A 26,632-nucleotide genomic window follows, 5' to 3' on the forward strand; every position below is an offset into this window, starting at 1 on the left:
AACCTCCCTCTTTACAGGGAACCACTGCTGTGAAGGAAGCAGCCAGCAGCGCCCAGAGCCAGCTCCCGGTATTAGAGTTGGGGGGGAATCGCTCCTCCATGAAACCCCGACATTGGAGAGGAGTGCTGGTGGCTTCCGTGATTTCTTTTTAAATATCATAAGAGTGTTTTTTAATGTATCTGCTTAACTTGTGTTCATTATCTTTTAATTAGTGACGATCTTGCTGTCAATAACCTTCCCACGTCATTCCTCTTGTTCACAGAGGAATGTGGGCCCCCTCCAAATGGTCATCCAGGGCAGCCAGGCTTCGGACAAATAGGTGCTCACTATGTTTTGTTTTGTTTTTTTAAATTGAGTAAATGAGTGAATTCTACAGCGGGACCCCTGCAGCCGTGAGAGTGAGAGTCGGAAGCTGAGGACATCAGTGGGAAGACTACATGATCTTCCTTCTTTGGGTTTCTGGATTTTCAGCCAAGCAAACTGGGGCCACTGAGTGCAGGGCCACTGAGGCTCCTCTCCCTTTGGCATCAGCACGAGAGAGAACACCCCAGGATTTGATTCTAGAATGATACTTGGAAATCGTTGGGAGAAGGTTGCCTTCTATCCAGCATGGTCTGTTTAAGAAAACAAAGGAATTAATCCAGTAAAGAAAGGTTTTTATAAATATTGCTAAAATTTTAAGTTTCACATGCAAGGAGAAGGTAACTTTAAGTGAATGAGAAGCTAATTTTGTGTTAGTCACCAAGCTGGAGCCTTTGAATAACGTCACATTGGATACTTTTAAGTGTTTTAGTAAGACATTTGCCAAACGCATGGGAAAGTAGAACAGACAGTGTAATTGATGCTTGTGCATCAAGAGGACTGGGTTCACATAAATTAACATTTTGCTACATCAGACTCAGATGTTTTTAAGGAAGCAAAGCATTTCAAAAACAGTTGGTGGCCCCTTGGTTTCTGTTCCTCATCTCCCATCCCTTTATCCTTCCATCTTTTTGTCCTTCACTCCCAGAGGGAACCGTTCTCCTGAGGTTGGAGGCTTTAATTCCCCTGCGTGTGTATTTGAACTTTAACTGTATACAGTACATGTGATTCTGCCTTTACTCCTACTGCTCCCCTTCTGTACTCTGTTTTTGCTGTTTTTGAGATTCCTCCATGATAATACATGTAGCTCTAATCCGTTCTTTTTTAACTACTACACAGTATTCATTTTCTTTAATCCTACTCTTCTGTTGGTGGATATTTAGCTGTTTCCATTCTAGGACGCAGAGCTACAGTGCATATTCTTATACATGTCTCCCTGTGCACGTGGGAAAGAGATTCTCCAGGGTATGAATCTAGAAGAGGAATTGCTGGCTGTTAGGAATGTACCATTTTGGAATTATTAGATGTTGCCCAGATTGTTCCTCAAAGTGATTGTGGCGGTTTACATTGTCACCAGCAGTTTTTTCTTTGCTACCACACATCCCCCCCCGACACGTGGCACTGTCAGACATTTAAAGATCTTTACCGGTTACTGAGTGTTAAGTTGTACTGCTTGTCCCTCATGACTAGTGAAGTTGTGCATTTTTCACGTTTATTATGGTTTTCTCTTATGTGAGTTGCCTGTTTATAGTGTTTTGTCTTCACCTTTTTTTTCTATTCATTATTCACGACCCTTATCCAAGATGCTAATCCACTTTTGGTTGTATATTTTGCAAATACCTCCTACTCTATGGATAATCGTTTCACTTTGTTTATAACGTTTTTTACTTAATAAAAAGTGTTTTCTATATAGTCATATTCATCAGTTATGGTTGATTCTTTTAAGCTTTCTTTCCTTAACAGAGTTCATAAAGATATTTCACCGTATTTCTGAAAATTTCTAAAGTTTTGAGCATTTTTAGGCCTTTAACCCACCTGGATTTTATTTTATTTTATTCTTTAATTAATTAATTTATTTTTGGCTGCATTGGGTCTTTGTTGCTGCGCGCAGGCTTTCACTAGTTGCGGCGAGCAGGGGCTACTTTTCGTTGCGGTGTGCGGGCTTCTCATTGTGGTGGCTTCTCTTGTTGCGGAGCATGGACTCCAGGCACATGGGCTCTAGAGCGCAGGCTCAGTAGTTGTGGCGCACGGGCTTAGTTGCTCCGCGTCATGTGGGATCTTCCTGGACCAGGGCTCGAACCCGTGTCCCCTGCACTGGCAGGCGGACCCCCAACCACTGTGCCACCAAGGAAGTCCCACCTAGATTTTATTTTGGTATGTGTGAGGTAGGAATCTATATTTTCCCGATATAGACCACCTTTGTTTTATTTCGTGAGTAATTTTTCCTACAATTTCCACATATGTATGGCTGTGTTTTGGGGCTACCCATCCTGTTTAATTGGTTTATTCTTCAGTTCCTGCACCGTGTGGTCTTAATGGCTGGGTTTGATAACCTGTAAACAGCTTACCTTTCTCATCTCTAAAAGTGTCTTATCTGTTTTCCTTCCTTTAATCTTCTTATTGAGATTCCATAACAAAGCCTGGTGGGGATTTTCAAATGCATTGGTTTGTAAGTTGGGAACAAGTGACATTATTTTTTTAGTATTGAAGTATTGCAGTCATGAGCATGCTGTGTTTCTGCATATATCTGTGGCTTTCATAAACATATTTTATTTTTATTAAAATTAATACCTTATAATAATACAAAATATTTATTTTATTGTATATTTTTAAATTTTTTTCCATATAAGTCTTGAGCTTTTCTGTTAGATTTACTTCTAGGAATCTTGTAGTTTCTGTGGCTCTTATAAATGGAATATTTTTGTATACTTCTGTTACTTATAGTGTTACCTGGGGATATACTTTGCTTATAATTGTGTTATAGTTTTCTCTTATATATTTTGAGGTTATTTTTTTAGGTGCATTTAAGTTTATTATTGTTTTATTTCCTTGGCACATTGTACACTGTTCTTTTCTGATTGTTGTATGGTGTCCCTTTTTTCTCTGTGAATTATTTTTGCCTTATTTTATTTTGTGTGATTTCTTTTAGTTTGCCCGCAAGACCTTTTTTATCTCTTTGTTTTTAACCTTTCTCTGTGTGTATGTCCCTTAAACAGATGGATACTTTTTAACGCAATATTTTAGTCTCTTACCTTTCATTGGAGAATTTAGTTCATTTACATTTATATAATGACTGATATATTTGAAATTATTTCTATTCTTTTGTGTTTAATTTTGTTGGTTTATTGCCCCCTTTCTTTGCTTCTTCCTTTATTCCTTTCCTGCTTTGGGGTAGATTGATAATGTCTTCTATGATCTCTTTTGTTCTATTAGATACTCTCAGTTCCTTCATATAAATGAAACAAGTGAGGCTCAAAAGGTAAAGCACATTGCCCAAGGTCATATAGGTTGTTAGTGGCCTACGTGAATTCGAAGTGAGGTCTATCAATATATTATTTGAAAACCTGTATTTTTTAAAATTAAATCTAACACCATGCTGCTTAAAAAGTGATTAAGGTTTAGTTAACTAGAATTATCCTTTTCTGGACCATCTTTTTTCCTAATGTTATCAGGCAATCCAGATCTGCCATTAATTTGCTGTGCATCCTTCAGCTACATAATGTTCTCTCTCTAAGCCTCAATTTCCCCATCTGTAAAGTGGCTTGATTACCCCTAATAACATTTTTAGATCATTTGTTAAAAGTGCTTAGAGAGTTCTTTGATGACAGACATTGAACAACTGCCCCAAACAATTTACCCTTAATGATAAATGGTGAAACAATCCAGGTTGGAACAGAGTTTCCCACAACAACACTAAACATCATTTAGTTTTGTTGGTTAATTATTCACTAGCTTTATCTAAATTTGAATCTTTGTGCTGCAAAATGTAAACTTGCAGAATGACATTTATTTCCCATTAACCTAATGAGTTTTGGGGGTTTTTTTTCCCCCTCCTCTTGCATAGCAGTTTATTATGAAGGGGAGGATGACTTGGTCTGAGGTTTTGTTGTGAATTTGTTTGCAGTGATCCCTCTGGAAAGGAGATGGTGCCAGCATTTTCAGGGTCTTTCTGGCAGCAAGGATGGGGGTCATCCTGAATGTCCCTGATACTGACTTGCCCCACAGGAGAATTAAAGGCACCTTAGGATGTGTGCAGAGCACCAGCAGATACAAAAATGAGGAAGGTGCAAAAGCATGTTGCTTGAGTGTAATCATTGCAAAGAATCTGGGCTCTCGAGTTAAGATGTCCCGGCTCACATTTCACCAGGCACTGTGGTGCAGTGGTTAGAGACTTGAATTCTAATACTGAGCTGGCTGGGTTCCAGTCCCTGGGTAGCCACTTAGGAGCAGTGTGGCCTTGAGCTGATCACTTACCCTCTCTGTCTTATCGGCTGTGCCTCCATTTCCCTATGACAGTACATAGTGAAGAGCTCCACACAGCTCACAAGACGTGAGCTGGCCCCAGGGAACTTCTCTCATTCTGTGACTTGCCCCATCCCTGTGTTTTATACCCTCATGCTAATCATCCAGAACCGCATATTCAAGATGGTTTCTCAGCTGTGTCCCTTCCTGCACCTCACCTAACTAGCTCCTGCACCTCACCTAACTAGCTCCTGCTTACTTGAGACTGTGTCTGGTCCCATCCCAGCCTCGGCTGGGATGCTCCTCTGTGCCTTCATAACACCCTTTTTTTTTTTAATTGAAGAGCAAAACTTAACCTCTTTTATTGTATATTTTACTAAAATTACCTCTTTGCAGTCAAAAAAGTTGGGTTCATATCCTAACTCTGCCACTTATGATTAGCTGTGTGATCTTGGGCAAACTGCTTCACTTTTGTAAGCCTCAGTTTCATCATCCATAAAATGGGAATCATAATACTTCACACCCCATAGATTCACCGTGCGGACTCCATGTGTTCATACCCGTAAAGCGTTTAGAACAGTTCTGACACTTAGCAAACCCAAAGTGTAAGCTATTACTATTTTAATAAAGGCAATAATAATAATGGCATTTTAAAGAGACTGCCACAGGAGTAAAATGCAGTAATATGTGACAGAGGGCCTGGCACCATGCCCAGTCCTCAGCTCAGGAGGAGATACATAAACACACACAACACCTCAGCATTTTAAACTTAACAAAGCAATAAATCTGAGAACTAAGAGGCTATATTCTAAGAACCAACTCATTTTTCAAAGAATTCAGAACTGGCAGTAGAATAATAACACAAAGTCTACAGGAATACATTCCAGGTCATCAGACAGTACTCATAATCTTTTATATTTGTAAAGCATTTGACAGCATACAAAGTACTTTTCGATCCATTATCACATCTGATCGTTGTCTTATCTCAACATGGAGGTTAGGGATTTTTTTTTTTTTTTTTTTTTTTTTACCTCTTCCTTTATAGACGAGGAAACTCAGGTTCTGAGAGGTGGCATGACTCAGCCTCAGTCCCACCCCAGCAAGTGGTGAGCCGGGGTTTCAAGCCTGGGCCACCTCATTCTAAATCCCAAGTTCTTTCTAGAATATTCCAGGGTATTCTGAGCATCCAGGAATTGGTTGCACTTGGTGTGGAGGCACAGATGTCCAGGGGTGTAGAAACTGGGTTCCATGGATGACACACCTGCACCCCATTTTCTTGAAAACTCCCCATCTGACGAGTGGTGCCATGTTCCTTCCTCGGGTCTCCTGCAGAGAAAGGGGCTGTTAGTTTCTTTCAGAGACATTAGCCCCAATGCTTTTGAAGTAGGTGTTCTGTTTCTAGGGGAGACCACGGGCTGTCAGGGTTTCATCGGGCCCCTACCTGATTCTGCACCTCCCTTGGTTTGTCTCAGCCTATTCTGTTGGCCACTGGGAGTTGTTAACGAATCTAATTCGCCCTCCCCGTGCCAAGTGCAGGCTGCGGCTTCTTCAGGAGCCACGTGACTACTGTCTTGGAGGACAGGATCCTGGGGGAGGGACCTCTGGGCAAGGTCCCTCTGCAGAAAATGGCCTGTCTTTATACTAGCAAAAGAGACCCGCTCAAGGGACAGAAAAGCTTGATTTAGACCTTTAAAAGCAGCACAGGTATTTCTAATACCATTTACTGATGTGTAACATACATGCAGGGAAGCACACCTTATCCCACCTGTACTGCTCATTGAATTTGCATCAGCTCTTAAAGCCGGCACCCAGATTACCACCACAAACAAGCCCCTCCTCCTGTATTACCCAGTCACTGCCCCTCCAGGGTAACTGCTGTCCTGACTTCTGTCAGCAGAGGGCCTCGCCTGACATGTAAGCTCTTGCAAGGTGATGGCTGTGGTACAGATTGAGACAGAATAACTTTGCATCCTTACAGGCTGTGATAACAGGCATGACAGCAGCTCAGATTTGTTGTGCCTTTACTATGAGTCATGCTGTGGGCTAAACACCTGTTTAATTTCCACAGCAGCCCTGTGTAGTTGCTGCCATTCTTTTTTTTTTTTTTAACATCTTTATTGGAGTATAATTGCTTTACAATGGTGTGTTAGTTTCTGCTTTATAACAAAGTGAATCAGTTATACATATACTTATGTTCCCATATCTCTTCCCTCTTGTGTCTCCCTCCCTCCCACCCTCCCTATCCCACCCCTCTAGGTGGTCACAAAGCACCGAGCTGATCTCCCTGGGCTATGCGGCTGCTTCCCACTAGCTATCTATTTTACGTTTGGTAGTGTATATATGTCCATGCCACTGTCTCACTTTGTCACAGCTTACCCTTCCCCCTCCCCATATCCTCAAGTCCATTCTCTAGTAGGTCTGTGTCTTTATTCCCGTCTTACCCCTAGGTTCTTCATGACCTTTTTTTTTTTTTTCTTAGATTCCATATATATGTGTTAGCATACGGTATTTGTTTTTCTCTTTCTGACTTACTTCACTCTGTATGACAGACTCCAGGTCCATCAACCTCACTACAAATAACTCAATTTCGTTTCTCTTTAGGGCTGAGTAATATTCCATTGTATAGATGTGCCACATCTTCTTTATCCATTCATCTGTTGATGGACCCTTAGGTTGCTTCCATGTCCTGGCTATTGTAAATAGAGCTGCAATGAACATTTTGGTACATGAATCTTTTTGAATTATGGTTTTCTCAGGGTATATGCCCAGTAGTGGGATTGCTGGGTCGTATGGTAGTTCTATTTTTAGTTTTTTGAGGAACCTCCATCCTGTTCTCCATAGTGGCTGTATCAATTTACATTCCCACCAACAGTGCAAGAGGGTTCCCTTTTCTCCACACCCTCTCCAGCATTTATTGTTTGTAGAGTTTTTGATGATGGCCATTCTGACTGGTGTGAGATGGTATCTCATTGTAGTTTTGATTTGCATTTCTCTAATGATTAATGATGTTGAGCATTCTTTCATGTGTTTGTTGGCAGTCTGTATATCTTCTTTGGAGAAATGTCTATTTAGGTCTTCTGCCCATTTTTGGATTGGGTTGTTTGTTTTATTGATATTGAGCTGCATGAGCTGCTTATAAATTTTGGAGATTAATCCTTTGTCAGCTGCTTCATTTGCAAATATTTTCTCCCATTCTGAGGGTTGTCTTTTGGTCTTGTTTATGGTTTCCTTTGCTGTGCAAAAGCTTTTAAGTTTCATTAGGTCCCATTTGTTTATTTTTGTTTTTATTTCCATTTGTCTAGGAGGTGGGTCAAAAAGGATCTTGCTGTGATTTATGTCATAGAGCGTTCTGCCTCTGTTTTCCTCTAAGAGTTTGATACTGTCTGGCCTTACATTTAGGTCTCTAATCCATTGTGAGTTTATTTTTTGTGTATGGTGTCAGGGAGTGTTCTAGTTTCATTCTTCTACATGGAGCTGTCCAGTTTTCCCAGCACCACTTATTGAAGAGGCTGTCTCTTCTCCACTGTATATTCTTGCCTCCTTTATCAAAGATAATGCTGCCATTCTTGTTTTGCCACTGAGGAGGCTGAGGCTTGGGGAGGAGAAAGGTCTTGTCCAAGGTCACACAGTGTGAGTGGTGGAGGCACGATTTGAACTCAGGGAGCCAGGTTCCAGTGACCAATGGCCACTACTTTGTCATCTTAGCTCACGAGAGCCTTCCCTTGGCTTCCAGATTGGCCATCGGGACTTCGATGTGGAGAAGCGTCTTCGGAGGGACCTCAGAAGGACTCATGCACTATTGTCAGACGTGCAGCTCCTGCTGGGGACCGTGGAGGACAGCAAGACGTCAGTCAGCAAGGAGGAGCTGGAGAAAGTGCAAAGCCAGGTGGGTGTCACGGGGTCCTCTCAGAACCCCATGGGAAGGATGCTGCGGCTAGCAGGGGGAGAATGGTTCTCCCACCCAGATGGGCGTGGCCACAGCCCGGATGTCTGACTTTCACAGACCTGCGGGGAGGTGGAGGGCATTGCGGGGCTGGATGGGTCACATGGATATGGTAGATGAGGAAGGGGGTTTATAAACGACTTAGGGGTCCTGTTCCCTTCTTTAGGGCTGAGGTAGAGTGAGTTTGAGTCCTTGGGCAGATCAGGGCCCTGGGGCAGAATGGCTGAGTGCAGCATGCATGCGTGCCTGTGTGCATGCGTGCATGCATGGTGACCAGCGGGGCTGGATATGAAACAGATAGTGCTGATAATGCAGATCCTACATGAGGATCAGCATCTCCGTTGACAAGAGAGGTGACTCACCCAGAGTCCCACAGCTAGAGGGTGGCAGAGTCGGGATTCAAACCCAGGTCTTCAGGCCCCACCATCCCTAGCTGCCTCAGAGAAGAATGGGAGGCGGATGGGAGGTGAGGCCAGGAGGGAGCTGAGCACCTCAGGAGACATGATGGGCTCAGACTTTCCTGGTTTAGTGCTAAAAGTCCCATGTCCCGGGCAAGCCCTCAGCCCCAGGGACACCAGGACAGTTGGTCACTCATTTCATGGCCATGTCAGAACATTAGAATCACTGGTGCTTGAATGTGTCCCCTCCCTCAGTCCTCGTGGTACCCCTGGGGGAGAGCAAATGATATTGTGCCCACTTAACAGATGGGAAAGTTCTGTCCACAGGTGGGAGGCAATGCACCCAAGGTAACACAGCAGGTAGGTGGCAGGGTTGGGATTCAGATCCCGGGCTCGTGATTCTTAACTGCAGAACCTGGGAGCTCTGTTGCCTCACCCTGCGTCTTCCTGTCTGTCTGACCGACCAGGTGGATGGAGGACCCTGAGCCTCCTCTGTCAAGCAGTCAAGATGTCTGAGCACTCAGCCACCACTCAGGCATCTTGGGTTCATGCGGCCCCCTTGGCAGGAGGCCCTGTATTCTGCCTGTCTTTCATCAAAATATTCCTGATGCCATCCAAGTCCCCCGTCTCCGTAGGTGAATGTTCTTGAAAAGGGACCACAGTGGTTTTGTTTGTTCCTCTTTTCTTTTTTCTTTTTTTATTATTCATGAGAAATCTCCCTCTGCAGGGTTAAAGTGTGTGTTCTTGGAAAAGAGTGGTGTTTAGTGAAGGCGCCTTGAGCTGAATCCAAGAGCTTCATTCTTTTGAAAGTCCTTCTTCCCCATCTCTGCATCCGGTTCCTGTCAAAGAGAATTCACAGCCTTGGCTTTCTGTTGCTGTTGTCATGGAGATTGTTATAAGGATGGGATCGTGTGGACCAGAGGTCAGGGTACAGTTGCTTTGGCTCCCAGCACACGTGTCCCGCCTGCCAGAGTCAGAGCTAATCAAATAAAGTAGCGATGACATTGGGCATTGCTGTCTCTCCTCTCCCATGTACGGTATTTGTCCTTTACCTGAAGCCTCCAGGGACAGAGGCAGGGAGAGCAGACGGGAGGGGGGGAAGGGAGAGAGAGCTAACTTTGCTGCTGGCTGTGTCTTCATTGCTGGGCATGGTGCTGGACTGTTCCATTCATTCCTTCATTCAGTATTTATGCAGCATCTACTGAGTGTCAGGCGATGTGCTGGATCTAAGTATATGACGGTTAGTAAGACAGGCATGGTCCTCTCCCTTTGAAGCTGACGTCTGCTGGAAAAGAGGACAAGCAAACAATGATACAAATAAACAGAAGTATCCCACACCTTAATTCAGGTAGTAAAGGAAATAAGTGGGGTTATTAGAAATAATAAAGGGAATAGGGAATTGCAAGGGGTCTCGTTTAGCTTTGGGTGATCAGCTAAACTCCCCTGGGAGAAGGAGAAGCAGGCAGAGACCAGAACGTGCGGGGCCTGGGAGGTTTGGATTTTATTCCAGGGGTGATGAGAAGCCGTTGGGACGTTTTGAGCAGAGCGTGACATAATCGGATTCAGAGGATCACTCCTCTGTGTGGGGAAGGGATTGAGGAGGGATGAGTGCATGCCGTTAGGAGGCTAGAGTACCCCTCTAGGCTGGAGGAAAGGGTCTCCTGGGTTAAATGGTTGTGGGGATGGTGAGAGGAGGCAAAGTGGGGGCTGCTTTGGAGCTGACAGGACTGGTAGATGGTCGGTGTGGCAGCTGGAAGTGCATTACTTAGATCGTCCTCACCAGAACCCTAGGAGGTGGCTGTTTCTATTTTTGACCCATTTTACTAATAAGGAAACAGGCTCTGAGAGGTTGAGTAATTTACCTAACAGCACACAGCAGCGTATGTCTTAATGCCGCCAGCGCTGACAGTTCTGTACCCACGATGTTAACATTTTTCAACCACCTACTATGTATCAGGCTTTTCCTTGGAATTTTCGGGGTCCCCAAACTTGGCTGCACATCCGATAACTTAAGTACCATTTAAAAATCACAGATTTACAGGCCCCCCTCCTCGTTTTTTCTTCCCATTGAGACCCAGGATCTACATTTTCTTCAAATTAATTAATTTAATTTTGGCTGCGTTGGGTCTTCATGGCTGCGTGTGGGCTTTCTCTAGTTGTGGCGAGCAGGGGCTACTCTTCGTTGCGGTGCGTGGGCTTCTCATTGCGGTGGCTTCTCTTGCTGCGGAGCGCAGGTTTCAGTAGTTGTGGCACGTGGGCTCCATAGTTGCGGCTTGCAGGCTCTAGAGCACAGGCTCAGTAGCCGTAGCGCACGGGCTTAGTTGCTCCACGGCATGTGGGATCTTCCCAGACCAGAGCTTGAACCTGTGTTCCCTGCATCGGCAGGCGAATTCTTAACCACTGCGCCACCAGGGAAACCCCAGGATCTACATTTTCAACAGTCACATGAGGGGATTCCAGTGCTGGTCTTAGGACCACCATCTGGGAATCATGGGCCTCGTTTACCCCTCAAAACACACTTTCAAGTTCCATGGCATAGGCCCATTTTGCAGATGAGAAAAACTGATGGTGAGGTTATATTAGTATGACAGAGCCTAGTTCAACCAGTTTTACAATTCATTAAATATTGAGTCAGGAGAACTGGATCCTGCACTTGGCTAATGTTGTGACCTTCGCCGTGTGACAGGACCTCCGTGAGCCCTTGTCCCGAAGCGGAGCATCGTCATCGCCTCGTGTCCCAGGCGCCTGTGGGGGTCGGGGGCGATGAGGTCTAGCCCCCGAAGGCTTGAGACGCTTGAACACCCTCTGCAGCCTCTACAGCTCGCTAACCATGGTGCCGGGTAACCTAGAGAAAGGTTTTCCCTCTGAGGGCAAAGATGAGGGAATGTGTTTGAAAGCACCTGTTAGTGAACTGTGTGCATTCAGCAGATCCTGATAAGGTGTCCACTCGGGACGAATTCGAGGCCAGGCTGCGGGGATAAGGAAGAACCCTTCCCAAGAGGGGCTCCCAGTCTAGGCAAGAGGCCGACCTAGGAGCAGACTGTGGCCAGCAGGGTGATGAGATCTTTCCTGGCGGGATGTTGGGGTTTAGGTGAAGGGGATGCCCTTGATTTAGCTGTGGGAGAGGAGCTGGTGGCTTCAGCTGTCTGCTTAAAGGTGGGAACGAATGGCTGGCTGGGTGAGATGCACATGGGCGTTGTGGGAGGGAGCACCAGGGTGGGGGTGGGAGGAGACAGGGAGCATCTAACGCTTGGCCTAGTGTGGCTGGTGTGCAGTGTTCCCTGGGGAAGGGCAGGGAGGGTAATGTAGGTCAGCGAGGCTAGAGTCAGCTCGTGAACGGTTTAGTGAGCCCAACTAAGGAGTTTGGGTTTTATCCCAAAGGTGATAGGGAGCCATAGAGAGCTACAGAGCAGGGAAGGGCACGGTCAGAAGTGCTTGTAAAAAAAAACGGCAGGGGCTCCCCTGGTGGTGCAGTGGTTGAGAGCCCGCCTGCCGGTGCAGGGGACACGGGTTCGTGTCCCGGTCCGGGAAGATCCCACAGGCCGTGGAGCGGCTGGGCCCGTGAGCCATGGCCGCTGAGCCTCCGCGTCTGGAGCCTGTGCTCTGCAACGGGAGAGGCCACAACGGTGAGAGGCCCGCGTACCGCAAAACAAACCCCAAAAAAACAGCAGGATTCTAGGCCCAACTGAAGCAGTGATGTGTGGCATGCCGGGCTCAACCAGAGGCATGGGAGGGTCCCCCTAGGCAGAGCATCTCCCAGAGCCCCTGCCTTCTTCCCGGGTGGACAGGCATTCCCCTTTGCCCGTTGCCCTACTGTCTAGAATCCCGACAAGATTATTTGGCTCTTTCTGCCCGGTTTCCCTCCATTGGGAGACTTGGCTCCGTCTCAGCTAACACCTGAGGCTAAAGACTGTGGGATAAAACATGGAAGACTCCTGGAGGAAAGACACACACCTTGTGAGTTCAGATCCTGCCTCTGCTACTTAATTAGTTGTACGATTCTGAGCAAGTCACCCTGCCTTTCAGAGGCTCCTTTTTCTTACCTAAAAAAAAAAGAGCCTGATATTCCCAGCTATTGGGCTGATATAAAGAACCCTAGACCCTGGATTCAAAGGAATTCTCTAAATTGAAAACTACAAGACAGTGATTTTTAAATGTAGAGCTGCCCACTGGCCCCTGCGTCCCACCCCCCAGAGTCAGCTGGTGGAAGACTTTGGATCCTGGGCCCAGGATTTCACAAGACCTCGTGGACAGGTAGACGAGGCCCTGTGTGGGGTGGGTCTGATGACACCTGTTCTTCAGGAGCAAGTACTCATTAATTCCCGTGGAATGCTTCCACTGGAAACAAACTAATCTGGAGACAGAAGCAGTTGCAACAACCAAGATATATCATTGAGATAATCGCTGTGCATAAATAACATCTGTGAGCAGCAGATGCCGGCTCCTGGCTCCTGGCTCCGAGGAGAAAGTGGAAGGTTGTGTCTGCTCCCCGGCAGTGCCGGCTTTTTGTTTAAATTTGATTCACGCCTTGACCTTTGCCTCCTCCCTGAAGGAACTATGTTATTTGCTTTTTTTGTTTTGTTTTGTTAAATGGAGAAGAGTTTGCGCTGAGCTCTTCAGTTGTTTACTTAACTCACGCCAGGGGGCCGTATCCCCCCTTCCTCCTGAGGACAGAGCTGTCGCTGAGTCTCAGCCCTTGTGCCCCCTAAAGAGCTCTGGAGTCTAGCCCCTCCTCGCTTCTCCCCCCTTATCACACACCACCTGCATCTCTCATTTGGAATTCTCTCAAGTCTGCTGGCCTCTGTCTTGTCCGAACGATCTTTCTGCCCCCTGATCTTTGGAGAGAGATTTTTAAAATATAAGTACAATCATGGTTCTTTGCATTCAGGATCCACCAGCGGCTCCCCATTGCCCTCAGAGTACAGTCCACGTGCCTCAACGTGACCTTTAAAGATGCACAGTCCAGCTCCTACCTTCCCGTCACCTCTGACCAGCAGGTGGGGTCCCCACACCAAGCCATGCCTTCTGCCGGACACTCGCTTCTCCCATTGAAACCTCTTTGCCTGACGGGCATCTAGTCATCCTCCGAACTTGGGTTTGGGCCTCGTCTCTAGGAGCCATCTCTGACATCCAGGGTCTGGGGGAGGGGCCCAGCTCCTTTCTCTCACGAGCTCCTGGGCTTCCCCCAGGACAGTCCAGATCATTCTGTCACAGTTACCTCTTTGCTTGAGTCACAGAAAGGTCAGAAGAGATTGAGATGGGACTGGAACCCGCAGAGTCTGACTTCAACCCCTGGCAGTATGATAACCAGCACCCCAAACTACCAGTTTACCTCCTGTTGGCCTGCTGCCCACTCTGGGCTCTCCCAGCCCGTCTGGAAGCCCCAGTGTTCCTGTAGGCCCCTCCACTGGGGGATTCCAGCTCGGCTTCCGTGTCTCTCAGGTGGGTCGTTAGGCCTGGTGCATATTCCACACAGTGAACCCCCAGTGGTCCCTGCTAGCGCGCAGACGACTGAGGATCCCCAGTGCCCTTAATCAGGTTGGTGGTCACCAGGTGTCGCCTGCGCTTCCATGAGACGTTGAAGGTAACCAGCAAGCTCTGGGAGGACGATCCTGACAGGAGTCTTTCGTGTGAGCGAGCACTTAGGGGACAGCTCTCTCCAGCCCGTAACCACAGAACAGGTGGCCTGGATGTTTTATTTGAAGAGACTTTTCTCAAAAAAGATTGTGTTGGAGTGAATTGATTCAATATTAACATAACCTCCTGTCGGAGGAGATAAAGTCCAAATTGTAATTGGTTAAAAACATGGTTATCAGGAGCCTGTTCACCCCACAAATACTGACACTTCCAAGGCTGTGATGAATGATGTGGGAAAAGGCTGGTTTCGTTGCAGACGGGGAACACCATCTATGCATCTCTCCCAAAGGGCCTGGTACTATTTAGCTATGGAGTACCAGGCCCCCAGAGCAGCCTGGCCACCCACCAGGGTAATCATAACCACGGGAACATTGATGGCAAGCATCCGTGGCTTACACCGTGCCAGGCACAGGGCCAAGCACTTAGAGGTCATGACCGAATTTTATGCCCCCAACCCACTTGAATGTAGTGAGCTCCATGAGTAGAGGGGCCTTTCCTCTCTGGGGCCAGAGTGCAGAAGCGTGTCTGCACACAGCAGTGCTCTGTGCGCGAATAGGGCCCCACGGGGTGGGGTGAGTCTCCATAGGAGGCAGCTGGTATTAGGCCCATTTTATGTGGGAGGAAGCTCAGCGTATGAGAATCCTGCCCAAAGTCACAGAGTTTGGGGGGCAACTGGGATGTATTTTAAATAATGTGCTTTGAAAGAACTTCAAATATACCAAAAAATGACAGAAATAATTCAAAGGACCCCTTTGGATCCTTCACCTAGAGCCCTCACTTTTTAACATTTTGCCACATTTGCTTTATCATTTTCTCACTAAATCACATTATCTGAATTATTTGAACACAAGTTACAGACATGAGGTCCCTTTACCCTAATCAAAATCGGAAATTTTAACATTGATAAAATACTGTTTTCTAATCCAGGGGTTGGTGAACTATGGCTCACAGGCCAAATCCAGCCCATGCTGCCTGTTTTTTCATTGTTGTCTTGTTTTTGTTTTTCTTATTACAGCCTGAGAACTAAGAATGGTTTTCGTTTTCAAACAGCTACATTTACAGTTGGATAAGGACCTGCATATATTCTTCAGTTTTGCCTCTCCGCCTGCATGGCCTAAAATATTGTCTAGCTTGTCCTTGAAGGAGGAGTTTGCTGACCCCTGATCTTATCTGCTGACTATTCAAATTTTGCCTGTTGTTTTACTGATGTTCTTTGTAACAATTTTTCTCCCTGTTGAGGATCCAACCTAGAATGTGTTAACAGCCTGTGCTCAGTTTCGTGATACCGTCCATAGAGCCTCAGTCTGTCTTTGCATTTTATGACGCTGGCATTTTGGGAGAATTCAGGCCAGCTGTGTGGTGGAAGGTTCCTCCATCTGGGTGCCCTGGAATTTGAAGCTACGTGTTTTTCACTTCAGAGCCATTTGGATTTGTGTGGGTCTGAGCGTGTTCCCGGGACACGGGACTTCTGATTTTAAAACCAAAAAAGTCCCAGGCAAACAGGGGTGAGCTGGTCACCGTAGAGCCAGCGCCTCAAGCCCTAAATAATTTGGGCCTCTCCGTAAGACCTGTTGTCAAAAGGTACCCGTAGGTTTAAGGGAGAAGCCAATGAACCAGATGCGCATTTAAAAGCTGTTCCTCGGTTACTCATCCGCTCATGTTACCCCTGGCTGAGCTCCTGTCCTCCGCCTGTTCTCGCGTTGTGTCTAGTTTTCTTTGTTCCGTTGATATAGACGAGACCTGCTGATGCTACCGTATGTCTCAGCTGCTTCATGCTCCTTTTTGCTAGTTTATGAGACTGTATCGCAGTTTAGCCACTTTGCTATTGATGGACAAATAAGTCATCTAGATTTTGGTTGTTAGGAATAGAGCTGCTATGAACGTTTCCCCACGCTCTCTTACGTGGGGGAGGCACACGTGTGTGCATTTCCGTAGTGTGTACCCCTGGAGGCCATCCAGCCCCTCCCCAGTGTGCACTGTCTCAAGCAGGCGGGGAGGGTGGGCGGCTTCAGAGCTTTCCTTTGTAAAGTGAGGAAGGAAGACTTAATCTCTCCTGGTGCTTTTCAAGTATGTGTGTATTTTTTGTGTGTGCAAAAGAACCCTTTTATTAAAGGGAAGTCTCATGAGAACACCCTCTGCCCTGCTCACCAGGAAGCTGGGCCTTGACTGGGTTGCCCCCGTGTAACCTGGACAGACTTCCTTCCAGCTTTACAGAAAGGGCCCTGCTCGGGGCCCCGGGGTTTGCTGAACGTGTCTGCGGTTGCTCTCCCCATCCAGCTCATCTGCTCCTACAGGCAGGGTCCTGCCCCCGCCCCTTGTCCTTCCCATGGAGCCTCTCTCTGGACACCTGCTGGCATCGGGGTCAGAGATCTGTGCTCGGGAGGAGCCGGGGGCAGCCAGGCGGCGGGTGGCCTCCCGAGGGGGCATTCGGGGCTCCTGCGAGCCGCCATGGGTGGTAGGCAGCTCAGGCTGCAGACGTGGGCAGCCCCGCTGACAGGGGCCGGCTCAGTGATGCGCTGAGCTGCCCTCGCGGCCTTGCCTCAGCACGTGGGTGTGGAGTCCCTACTGTGTGGGCCCCCAGAGGTGAGCAAGACCCAGTGACCCTCCAGAGCCCGCTGTCCAGCGGGAAGACAGACGTGGAGGCCCTCAGACATTGTACTGATTATTTAGAGGAGAGCTGGAATATAATTTTAAAAGGAGGGGGCCGTGAATAGGATGGGGGCAGGGAGAACTGTTCTTGAGTATTTTATCCTGCTTTTCCAGGTGTTTTTTTTTTTTTTTTTCCCAGAGCACCTGTGTGTTACAAATCCATTGTCACCAGAGGGAAGTCAGGAAGGAAATTCTTGAAGTCTGTTCTATCATGTAGGACCTGTGCCGTCCTTAGATCCTATGATACAAAATTAGAAAGGACTCCTAAACCCTCAAAGAAACAGACTTAAACCAAGTAAAAGGAGACCTGCTTTACTCAGCAGGTGGTAAGCACATGCCACAGGGCTTACAAGGAAAAGCTGTGCGTTTAAAAGAGACCTCAGTTGGTGTCCTGGCTCCAGTCACCGTTCAATAGCTGTGTGACCTTGACAAATTAACTGACCTCTCTGAGCCTCAGTTTCCTCATCGATAAAATGAAGATGAAACTGTGTACTTCATAGATGCGGTACATGTTGCAAGTGAACAGACACGTGGTCAGCATCCACAGAAAGCAGTTATTATTATTCCACTACTCATCATGGTGATTATTACTCTGAAGATGAAGATGATAGAAACAGTAAATCCTCAGAAAGCATTTCAGTGCATCCATAAGCGATGGTTGTCTAGCACAATGTAAGGAAAATCATGGAATGTTTAGTATATGCCCAAATAGTTGGAGATCAAGGACACAGAGAGTAATCACCATATGGTCTGAGGCACTTTCCCTTGAGGCCACTGTCATCAAACTTCTGACTTGGACAGACCATTGGTGGGCCTGACCTGACATTTTTAATACGTTGCATTTACTAAATTTGTTCCCTATCAGGGCTGTCTGTAGTTTGAGATATTGGTGATTGCCTTCAGGGAAAGCCTTCCTACTGTAGGTTGACTCTTCCAAGTGCACTGATGGGATGTCGAGGCCTGGGATGTGTTCAGATCAGCCTGCCAAAGCCACCATTTCTTAGAGCACTTCCCCGTGGCATTTGCAACGTGGTATCTTTAAATCTTCTGAGTTGTTCAGTCAGACCCAGAGATCCAGGCTCTAACCGCTCTGCTGAAATACCAGAACTTTCCCTCTTTCCCCACCTCATTCCGTGTGTCGAGCCTACTCATCTCGTAGCTTAATAAGTCCAGAGCAAACATTTTACCCAGGTATTTAAAGCGGGCAGATGGCATTGCATAGGAGAGTAATGCTGTTCATTGGTTTGTAGTTGCTGTCCGTGTGCTGGGGATCTCAATCGCCCTCCCACTGAGTGAGAGGGGGGTGGGTGCTGGGGAGAAAACGCCTGAGATGAATTCAGCAATAGAGGAAGACTGTGTGCAGAGGGGGCTGGTGGTGGCCCAGAAACAGCCTGGGTTTAGTGTCTCGTGGACTTGACTCTGACCTCGGGCAAGTCACTCCCCTGCCCAGGCTGATTCCTCCCTTGCAGGGCTGTTGTGGGCTATGGTCATAATAAGCATCAAGGCCTATACCGTGCCTGATGTGGTTGATGCTGACTAAGTCCATCCCTCCTCCTTCTCCCCATTGAACAGTCCAGAAGGGGGACTGTTTATCCCCCTGTGAGGAGGGATCCGTACACAGAATAGTTAAATAGAGGTTTGTTATTCTATCACAGGGTTTCGGAGGGAGCTACTTTGATCCAGCTTGTGACAGAAGAGCATCAGCAAACACCCTCACCACAGTTCTGATTGTTTACTCTGTGGCTGACCCTGCGTGTGTATTAGCTCTTCTGACTTGTTCACTCATCCTGTATCTGGGTTCTGGGTAACAGCAGCCCAGCTCAAATTTGCTCAAGCAGAAAATGGGACGTTATTGGCCAAAATATCTGAAAAGTTCTGAGGCTACGATTGCCTTCAGGCCTGGCTGGATCTAGGTGCTCCAACCACGTCATCAAGAATGTGTCTCTTGGGGCTTCCCTGGTGGCGCAGTGGTTGAGAGTCCACCTGCCGATGCAGGGGACACGGGTTCGTGCCCCGGTCCGGGAGGATCCCACATGCCGCGGAGCGGCTGGGCCCGTGAGCCACGGCCGCTGGGCCTGCGCGTCCAGAGCCTGTGCTCCGCAATGGGAGAGGCCACAGCAGTAAGAGGCCCGCGTACCGCAAAAACAAACAAACAAACAAGAATGTGTCTCTTGCCTCAAGGACCTTGATGTCACCTTGTATTCTTAGGCAATCTCTTCCTTCTTGGTGGCAGGAGGGCCCCCAGACACCCTAAGCTTATATCCTGCATCAGAAAGAGCCAATCTTGTGTCCGTAGTCGCAGACAAAATCCTGGTGTCAGTCGTGCTGTTGTCCCACGACCAACTACTATGGCCAGCAGGAGGTGGTGCTCTGCCTGGCTAGGCTGAGTTGCATGCGTCTTCTCTGGGCTTCAGGGAGGAGGGTTGGCCCCATCGTGGACATTTGGGAGGTGGACATTCTTTGCAGAGAAGATAGGATGCTGCTGTCAAAAGAAATGAGAGCAGGCGTGTGCAGTCACATCACCAGATTTTCCCTCTGGAACGTGTGGTGGACACTGCTGTTATAGGAGTGCAGCATAACAGCCTGGCGGCCAGGCTGCCTAGTTCCATTTCCCGGCTGTGCCACGTAGTACCGGGGTGACCTGAGGTAAGTCGCTTCACCCCTCTACCCCTCAGTTTCCTCAACAGTAGCAACAAGAATGGCCATTGATTCTAGTTCTGCATGTTGTCGTCAGGGTTAAATGAGTGACGGCAGAGCCACGCCTGGCACCGTGTCAGAGCGCAGGCTCCTAACCCATGTGCACGGCAGGCCCCCTGGGCCGCTGCAGCGCTTCGAGCCTGGATGCCGCTCATCTCATCTTGCCCCGCAGAACTCAGGCTTTGAGAACCCTCAGTGTCCTCCCACACTGGTCCAAGAGTCAGGACCTCACCACATGTCCCCAGGCCACATGTCCCCAGAGCTTCGACACCCCTCATTCATGCACAAAGGTGTCCATTTGGTAGAGGGCTCCTGGCTCAGGGGCTGGGGAGGACATGACACCCTGCCTTTCAGCAGCCCCTGGGGAAGCGTGGCTGATCTAATGAGTGAATGATAGCGTGACCGGACGTGTGCGAGGGGGAGATGGGTTTCTGGCTGTTAAAGGCATTTGGGTGCTTTGTACCCACATACTTTGCAAGTTATTGTATTGATTTTTCAAGAAACAAGATACGGAAGGAAAGAAAAACGTGAACTTGTACGAAAATCAAATCAGTTGTGTCACCGAGAGCCCGTTGCGGGTCCCGCCCCTCGCTGGGCCTGGAGAGGGCTGGAAATCCCGGGGGGCCCTTTTCTCCTCCAGTGCCCCCCACCTCATGCTGTGGAGGTCTGCTTGGAACCTGGGAGGGCTTGGCCGTGGGAACTGGATGGTGACTTGGAGCTGAAAGGGGTGTGGGATCCTCATAGCCAGGCTGGCTGCCAGGGCTGGAGGTGGGACCCCAAGAACCCTTCCTGGGGAGTCGCTTGTCAGCCGGCTGCTCTCTGACTGCTCCAGCGGACCTCCTCCCGGGAAGACACTGTCAGAGCAGCGGTGGCAGCATCGCACCGCTGAGGGATCTGATCTCAGCCCTGACGCCATTTGCCACCTGACTTCATAAAAACGTCAAACAGCCCCAATATGGAAATAATGTGCAGTGAGTTATTCTTACGCCACGTCAACCATAATGGAAAATCAGCCCGAGATGGCCTGTATTTCTTCCTGCTCCCTGAAGTGTAATAAATTGGAGTTTTTAAAGCTCAGCATTAAGATGGCTCGCCAGCAGCAATCCCGGGCCTGCCCGGCGGAGGCCACGGGCTGGGGGATTCCTAGTGTTGCTGCAGTAGCCCCAGGCCCAGAGAAAATCTGGGCCTGCTTGACTTGTGTGCCTCTGGGGTTGGCACCCTCCCTGCATACATCCCAGTCTGCCAGGAAGCCTAAAAACCCTCCCTGGGATTGTGGTCCAGGCCCTGCCTCCCCCTGGCCCTGTGACCTTGACAGCTCACTTGGCCTCTGGCACTTTCACCTCTAAAATGGGGTTAAAAGTCCCCACTTCTCAGGCTGTTAAGGGCTGGAGGAGACAGACAACAGCGACGTCCACCGTTGCTTTTTTGGTGTTTTCTCAGTGCCGGGTGCTGTGCGAAGCACGCTCATGTTTTCACTGGTTTATCCCGCATGGGTGGTAGGATGTGACCGTCCCCACTCTACAGATGAGGAAACTGACGTGGTGAGTTCAGTGACTGGCTCGAGAGGCAGACCTCCCAGGTCTGGCCCCAGTGCCCACGCTCTGGCCCCGCTCGTGGTGCACCTGGCGCATAGCAGATGCCACACGGGTTGCTTTCCTGCCTCTTCCCTTTGGGATGAACTCGTGCATCCCTGGAAGGCTCCGGTCACGATGTGTTTCCTCGGCGCTACCACGTGGGTTCAGACTCCAAGTTCTGTCCGTTCTTCCTGATGTGTCTACCTCTCATTCTACAGTCCCCACCTGGCTCAGGTCACTGTGACATGGCTTGAGTGGCTTCCATGGTAGCATCAAGCCACTGGGCTGTTTTCTCCGCAGTTGGAATTCTCTATTTTAATCCATGTTACTCTTTCCAGAGCGTGGCTTTCCATGGGGGGGGGGGGCAGCGGAGCCCAGTGGTTAAGGTTTGGGCTCTGGTGTTGGAACAACCAGGCTCCTCTGCTGCCGGCCGTGTGCCTGTGAGCAAGTTGCTTCCCCTGAGTGAGCCTCAGTTTCCTCCGAGGTCAGTTGGTCCCCACGGTGGCGCCTTTCTCCTAGAGGTGTTGTGGCGCTATTGTGAAGCAAGGCAGCTAGAGCCCAGTGCCCTGGAAATGGTCCCCAAGCAACAGTAGTCGGTGTGGCCACTCATGCCCAAACCATCAGGGCCGAGATAGTCCTCTCTCCAGCCCGGTGGGAGCTAGGACTAATGTCGGCAGGCCCTCCACTGCCTGCACGCTGTCTCTGCGCTCCTTTCTGCCTGGGGATAAATCGCCCCTCTCCCTGCTTGCTCCAGGGAGACTGGGGAAAGGAGGGAGCATGTCTAGGTGGTACCATCTGTAAAGTGGGGATAAAAATAGAGCCTTCTTTCTCCAGGGGCTCAGAGATCCAGCGGCATCATGTTGATGAAACCCTCCTTCAGCTGAAGCGGGGGCTCAGCAGATGGGAACTGCTGTTGTCTATCGGCTCTGCCCTGTCGAGCTACTCACAATGGCTCTCGCCTGCCTCCTGGCCCTGGGCCAAGCAACTTGGCCTGGCAGCGGGGCCCTGCCGGACACCTCCCTTCCACTGCTAGTTATCTGACACCCTCTCCCACGCTGGCCCATCTGCTCCTGCCTGCCCATTTCTTCTGTTCCTTGCACACCACCCTGTGCAGACCCTTCCATTTCTCTCCACTTCCTCTCCGACTGGAGCACCTCCGCCACCCTCTTCCTGGAAGACCACAGCAGCACCCTCTCTGGCTGCCCTGTTGCTACTCTTGTCCACCAAAGCCCCTCCTCCCCACAGCAGCCAGAGGGAGATCATGCCACCCTGCTCCTCAGTCCTCAGAGAGCAGCTGTGGTTCTCCTACAGACTAAAGACAAAGCTAAGCTTTGCGTCCTGGCTCACAAGCCTCAGTGATGTGATCCCCATCTGCTTCCTCAGCATCGCCTCCTCCTGGCCTTCTCTGTGTAGCTGGCCAGCTCCACTGGCTGTCTTTCTGTTCTGCAGCACCGGGTTCCTTCCTGTTCCTGTCTCAGGACCTTTGCACTTGCTGTTGCCTCCACTCAGGGCACCTTTCCACTTAAAGCTCTACCTGGCTGGCTCCTTTGCATCATTTAGGTCTTAGTTTAAATGCCTCTCCTTAGCAAGGCCTCTGACTTACGCGGAAGATGAGACTGCGCCTATGAGACTGCGCCTGACTTCTCATTTCCTCTGTCGATTATGCTCTAACAGCGCCAGTCACCTCCCTTGCTCCACATCATTTTTCTCAGTGTGTCTTGATCCGTTCCAGTCGCTGAGGGAAACGGGCCACCGAGCCCTCCTCCCAGGCCCAGCACGGAGCCCAGCTGCAGAAATACGCTTTCCTTGGCGCCTTGAAGATGGGGCTTTTGTGGGCTGAGGCTGCTGGCAGTGGGGTGAGGCTGGGATTAGGGTGCCATGTGGGGAAGCTGTGGGAGGAGGCTGGGGCCTTGGTTTCCCAGCCTGCGTAATGGGGGTATTAGCAGTGCACACCTCTCAGATCTGCCAGGAGGACTGACGGGCGATATTGGCACGAATGGCAGCCTGCCTGCTCCCCACCTCCCGTGTCGTTACTCTTATTCTGGCATCTGGGGTGAGCTCCTGGACATTCCGAGGAAGATGTTCTCTGCCCAGTCTGGAAGATGAAAATGGTCCCAGGCGGACTCTCCCCACAGAGCCCCGCCTTGGTCAGCTGTCCTTGGGGCATCCTTTGCCCTGGCTCCCTCATTTTCCTTTCATAAATCAGTGCGCCCCCCTTCACTGGGTGGCCTCGGGGATCAGATTGTGTGCACGTCATTTCAGTAGGGGTCTAGTTGGCTTTTCTTTTTCCCCTGTTGGCACCAGCCTTAATGTCATTTACTATTTTGGAGGGACAGTGGCCTGGCAGTTGAGAAAGCAAGCTGGTCTGGACGATACAAGTGGTGTCTTTGCTCCTGTAGCTCTGTGACTTCAGACAAGGTGCCACCCCTCTCTGAACCTCAAGTGTTTGCCTTCAGTGATTTATAAGGTGGTTTTCTGCTTGGAGATTCTAAGGTTCAGAAATCAGGGGGAAACTCAATCGCAGAACGAACTTAGGGTTTGTGCCTGAATGTGTTCTCTCCGGGGGGAAATGTCTGTCTTCTGGGGCCACACAGGTCATTGTACCTATCTCCATGGCCCCACTCTGCTAGGATAGGAGGCCTGCTGTGTACATGTGGACGGAAGGAAGAGAAAGAAAGAGTGAGGAGGAGAAACTTTGAGTCAGTGGCTCTTAACCATCGAGAATCTAGTGAAAGTCATGTACCAGGAAATGCTCACACACAGAATATTTTGCCTACCATTTAAAAGGGGGTTCACAACTCTGGTTAAAAATGTCTACTTGGCAAGTCCCCACTGAACAAACTATGAGCACCTCCTCCAGGAAGGCTTCCCAGCCCCCATCCTGTGTTCCGGGGTCCCCGTACCCTCCCCTTCCTGGTACCCTCAGAGGCGCTGTCACTACCTGTCCCTGCCTGTCTCCCCCACGGAACGGCAGGGACCACCTTGACTGTTCTGTGCAAGCCCCATGCCTGGCACTTAGTGGGCGGCAGCAAATATCTGCTGAACGGAACTGGGGACTCGCTCCTGGCACTGAATTGGGGGTGGCCTGGCTTTACTTCGTGGGGCAGTGCTAATTCAGTTTTGAGTGGGCTCAGAACCCAGCTACCCCTACTGCAGACACCTCTGCTTCCCCCTCTGTGGGTTGATGAACACCCGTGAAGAGGGGGGGATGGCCTGTAAAGTACTCTTCTGCCTGGGAGGGGCCGGGCTGGGCTGGAGGGGAGGGACGTTCCTTCCAGGAGACAGTGTCACAAGGCCTCTCTCCCTTTCCCCTCCCCCTCCTGCCTGGTCCAGCTGCAGCAGAGTGAAGCCAAGTGTGAGGATGCCTTGAAGACCCAGAAGGCGCTGACGGCCGACCTGGAGAGCATGCACAGCGAGCTGGAGAGCATGACGCGCAGCAAGAGCCTGGTACCGGTCCCTCCCGGGGTGGGGGGCCTACTGTGTGCGCAGCATTAGAGGAGGGACCGGGGCGCTCACTGTACTGTACTTGGAGGTACAGACATCCATTGTAGACCTAGTGGGTGCTGGACACTCCGAGAGCACAGGCTGCCTACTCAGAGCTGAGCGTTACAAAGGTGTAAGGGCACACGTGAGGGTCAGCTGTGTGCTCACTGGTGCGAAGGGAGGCCAGGAACCCTGCTGTGGACCCAGTGTGTGCTCAGCCCCATGGGGATGCTTCCAGTACGAGCCTGTTGTTCGCTCAGCACCTGAAGTGGGAGCACAGCTATCTATTGTGAGCCCACACTGTGCCCACCACTGGAAGCAGCTCCCGGCCATCTATTGTAGACCTACTGTACACACACACACCACCACCACCGCCACCCCCGAGAGCACTTGGTCACTATTGTTGGGCTGCTTTTTCACATCCTTTCCTCTAAGAGCCAAGGGTAGTCCTGTGGGCCCACCTGGGCTCACTCCTAAGAGAGACCCAGCCATCTGTAATGGGCCTGCTGTGTGCTCAATGCTGAACAGGAACAAATGAACATATATTATGGATCTATTATGCTGGTGAAGATTGGATGTGGGTTTCTAAGTGCCCCGTCTGGATGTACAGGGTTGGCTTAAATTTATACGCAACACGTGAAATCCGAAGTTTAGACAGAGCTAGAGATTTATTGGCAAAAGCTTTTCTCAAGATCCCCATTGGCCCTTTTGTCCCAGATTTTATTTGTGCTAGATCAAGGGGAACTTGCCCACAAACATTCACACACATGCGCACGCAAGGATGAATGTACACACTCACATACAAAATCACCAGACACACATATAAAATAAATGCCCTCATAGGTAAGATACACATTTAACTTTAGCCATATTTATTGAGATCACTGACGCACATGCACCATGCACACTTAAACTGTATGTATGTAGATTCCCAGGTAGGCTTACACGGTCATATATCCATTCACGTACACACATGCTGCATTCACGCAGTCGCAGGCAGGCCCAGCACGCACACACACACACACACACACACACACACAGCATACATTGACACAGCCACGGTCTGCCTGTGTCACTCACCTGACACACCCACAGGCAAGTCCCCCTTTGTTCTTTTTTTTAATTTTTTTTTTTAATTTTTAAAAAAAGTTGTTTGGCTGCACGGCATGTGGGATCTTAGTTCCCCGACCAGGGATCGAACCCACGCCACCTGTGTTGGAAGCGGGGAGTCTTAACCGCTGGACCGCCAGGGAAGTCCAGCCCCGCCTTTGCTCTTCATCAGCCCCCTGTAGTCCCCCTTTACCCCCCTTTCTCTCACCCACCATCGTCCTGCCCCTGCAGGTGGACCAGCAGCTGTATCGGCTACAGTTTGAGAGGGCGGACCTCCTGAAGCACATCGAGGAGGACCAGGATGACCTGAATGACCTCATGCAGAAGCACAAGGACCTCATTGCTCAGGTAGTGGCCGCCGCTGCAAGAAGGCTTGGTGGCCTTGGGGGGGTAGGTGGGGACAGTGAGAAGGTGATGTGGTCGGGCCACTCCCTGGTGCTAGGACCTTGGAGGGATAAATGCTACACAGGTAAGTAGCAACTGTGAATCACACTTACTTTCGTTCAGAATGGAAGTTTATTTGTTCATTTACAGAAGCAGTAGATTCGTATGCCCATTATAAATAACTTAAATAATAAATACCTGTGGAAAATAGAAAGCTAGGGGCCCTCCTATCCTCTGGAATTCTTTTCTTTGGGGATAGTCGCGTTCAACAGTCTGGTTCAACTCTTTTTTATTTTTTTTTTGCGGTACGGGGGCCTCTCACCGCCGTGGCCTGTCCCGTTGCGGAGCACAGGCTCCGGACGCGCAGGCCCAGCGGCCCCGGCTCACGGGCCCAGCCGCTCCGCGGCATGTGGGATCCTCCCGGACCGGGGCAC

The 26,632-nt window shown here is 49.4% G+C and overlaps 1 protein-coding gene across 1 annotated transcript in view; it reads left to right on the forward strand.

Moving 5' to 3' along the window:
* Positions 1 to 26,632, forward strand: part of MYO18B (myosin XVIIIB) — a 227,650-nt gene that overhangs the window by 134,866 nt on the left and 66,152 nt on the right. Inside the window, exons 33-35 of the mRNA XM_007461210.1 lie at positions 8,057 to 8,209; positions 24,555 to 24,668; positions 26,046 to 26,162. Coding sequence (XP_007461272.1) covers positions 8,057 to 8,209; positions 24,555 to 24,668; positions 26,046 to 26,162 — 384 coding nt within the window. The remainder of the gene's footprint in view (positions 1 to 8,056; positions 8,210 to 24,554; positions 24,669 to 26,045; positions 26,163 to 26,632) is intronic.

Source organism: Lipotes vexillifer, unplaced genomic scaffold (genome assembly GCF_000442215.2).
Source record: "Lipotes vexillifer unplaced genomic scaffold, Lipotes_vexillifer_v1.1 scaffold691, whole genome shotgun sequence".
NCBI classification, from domain to species: Eukaryota; Metazoa; Chordata; class Mammalia; order Artiodactyla; family Lipotidae; genus Lipotes; species Lipotes vexillifer.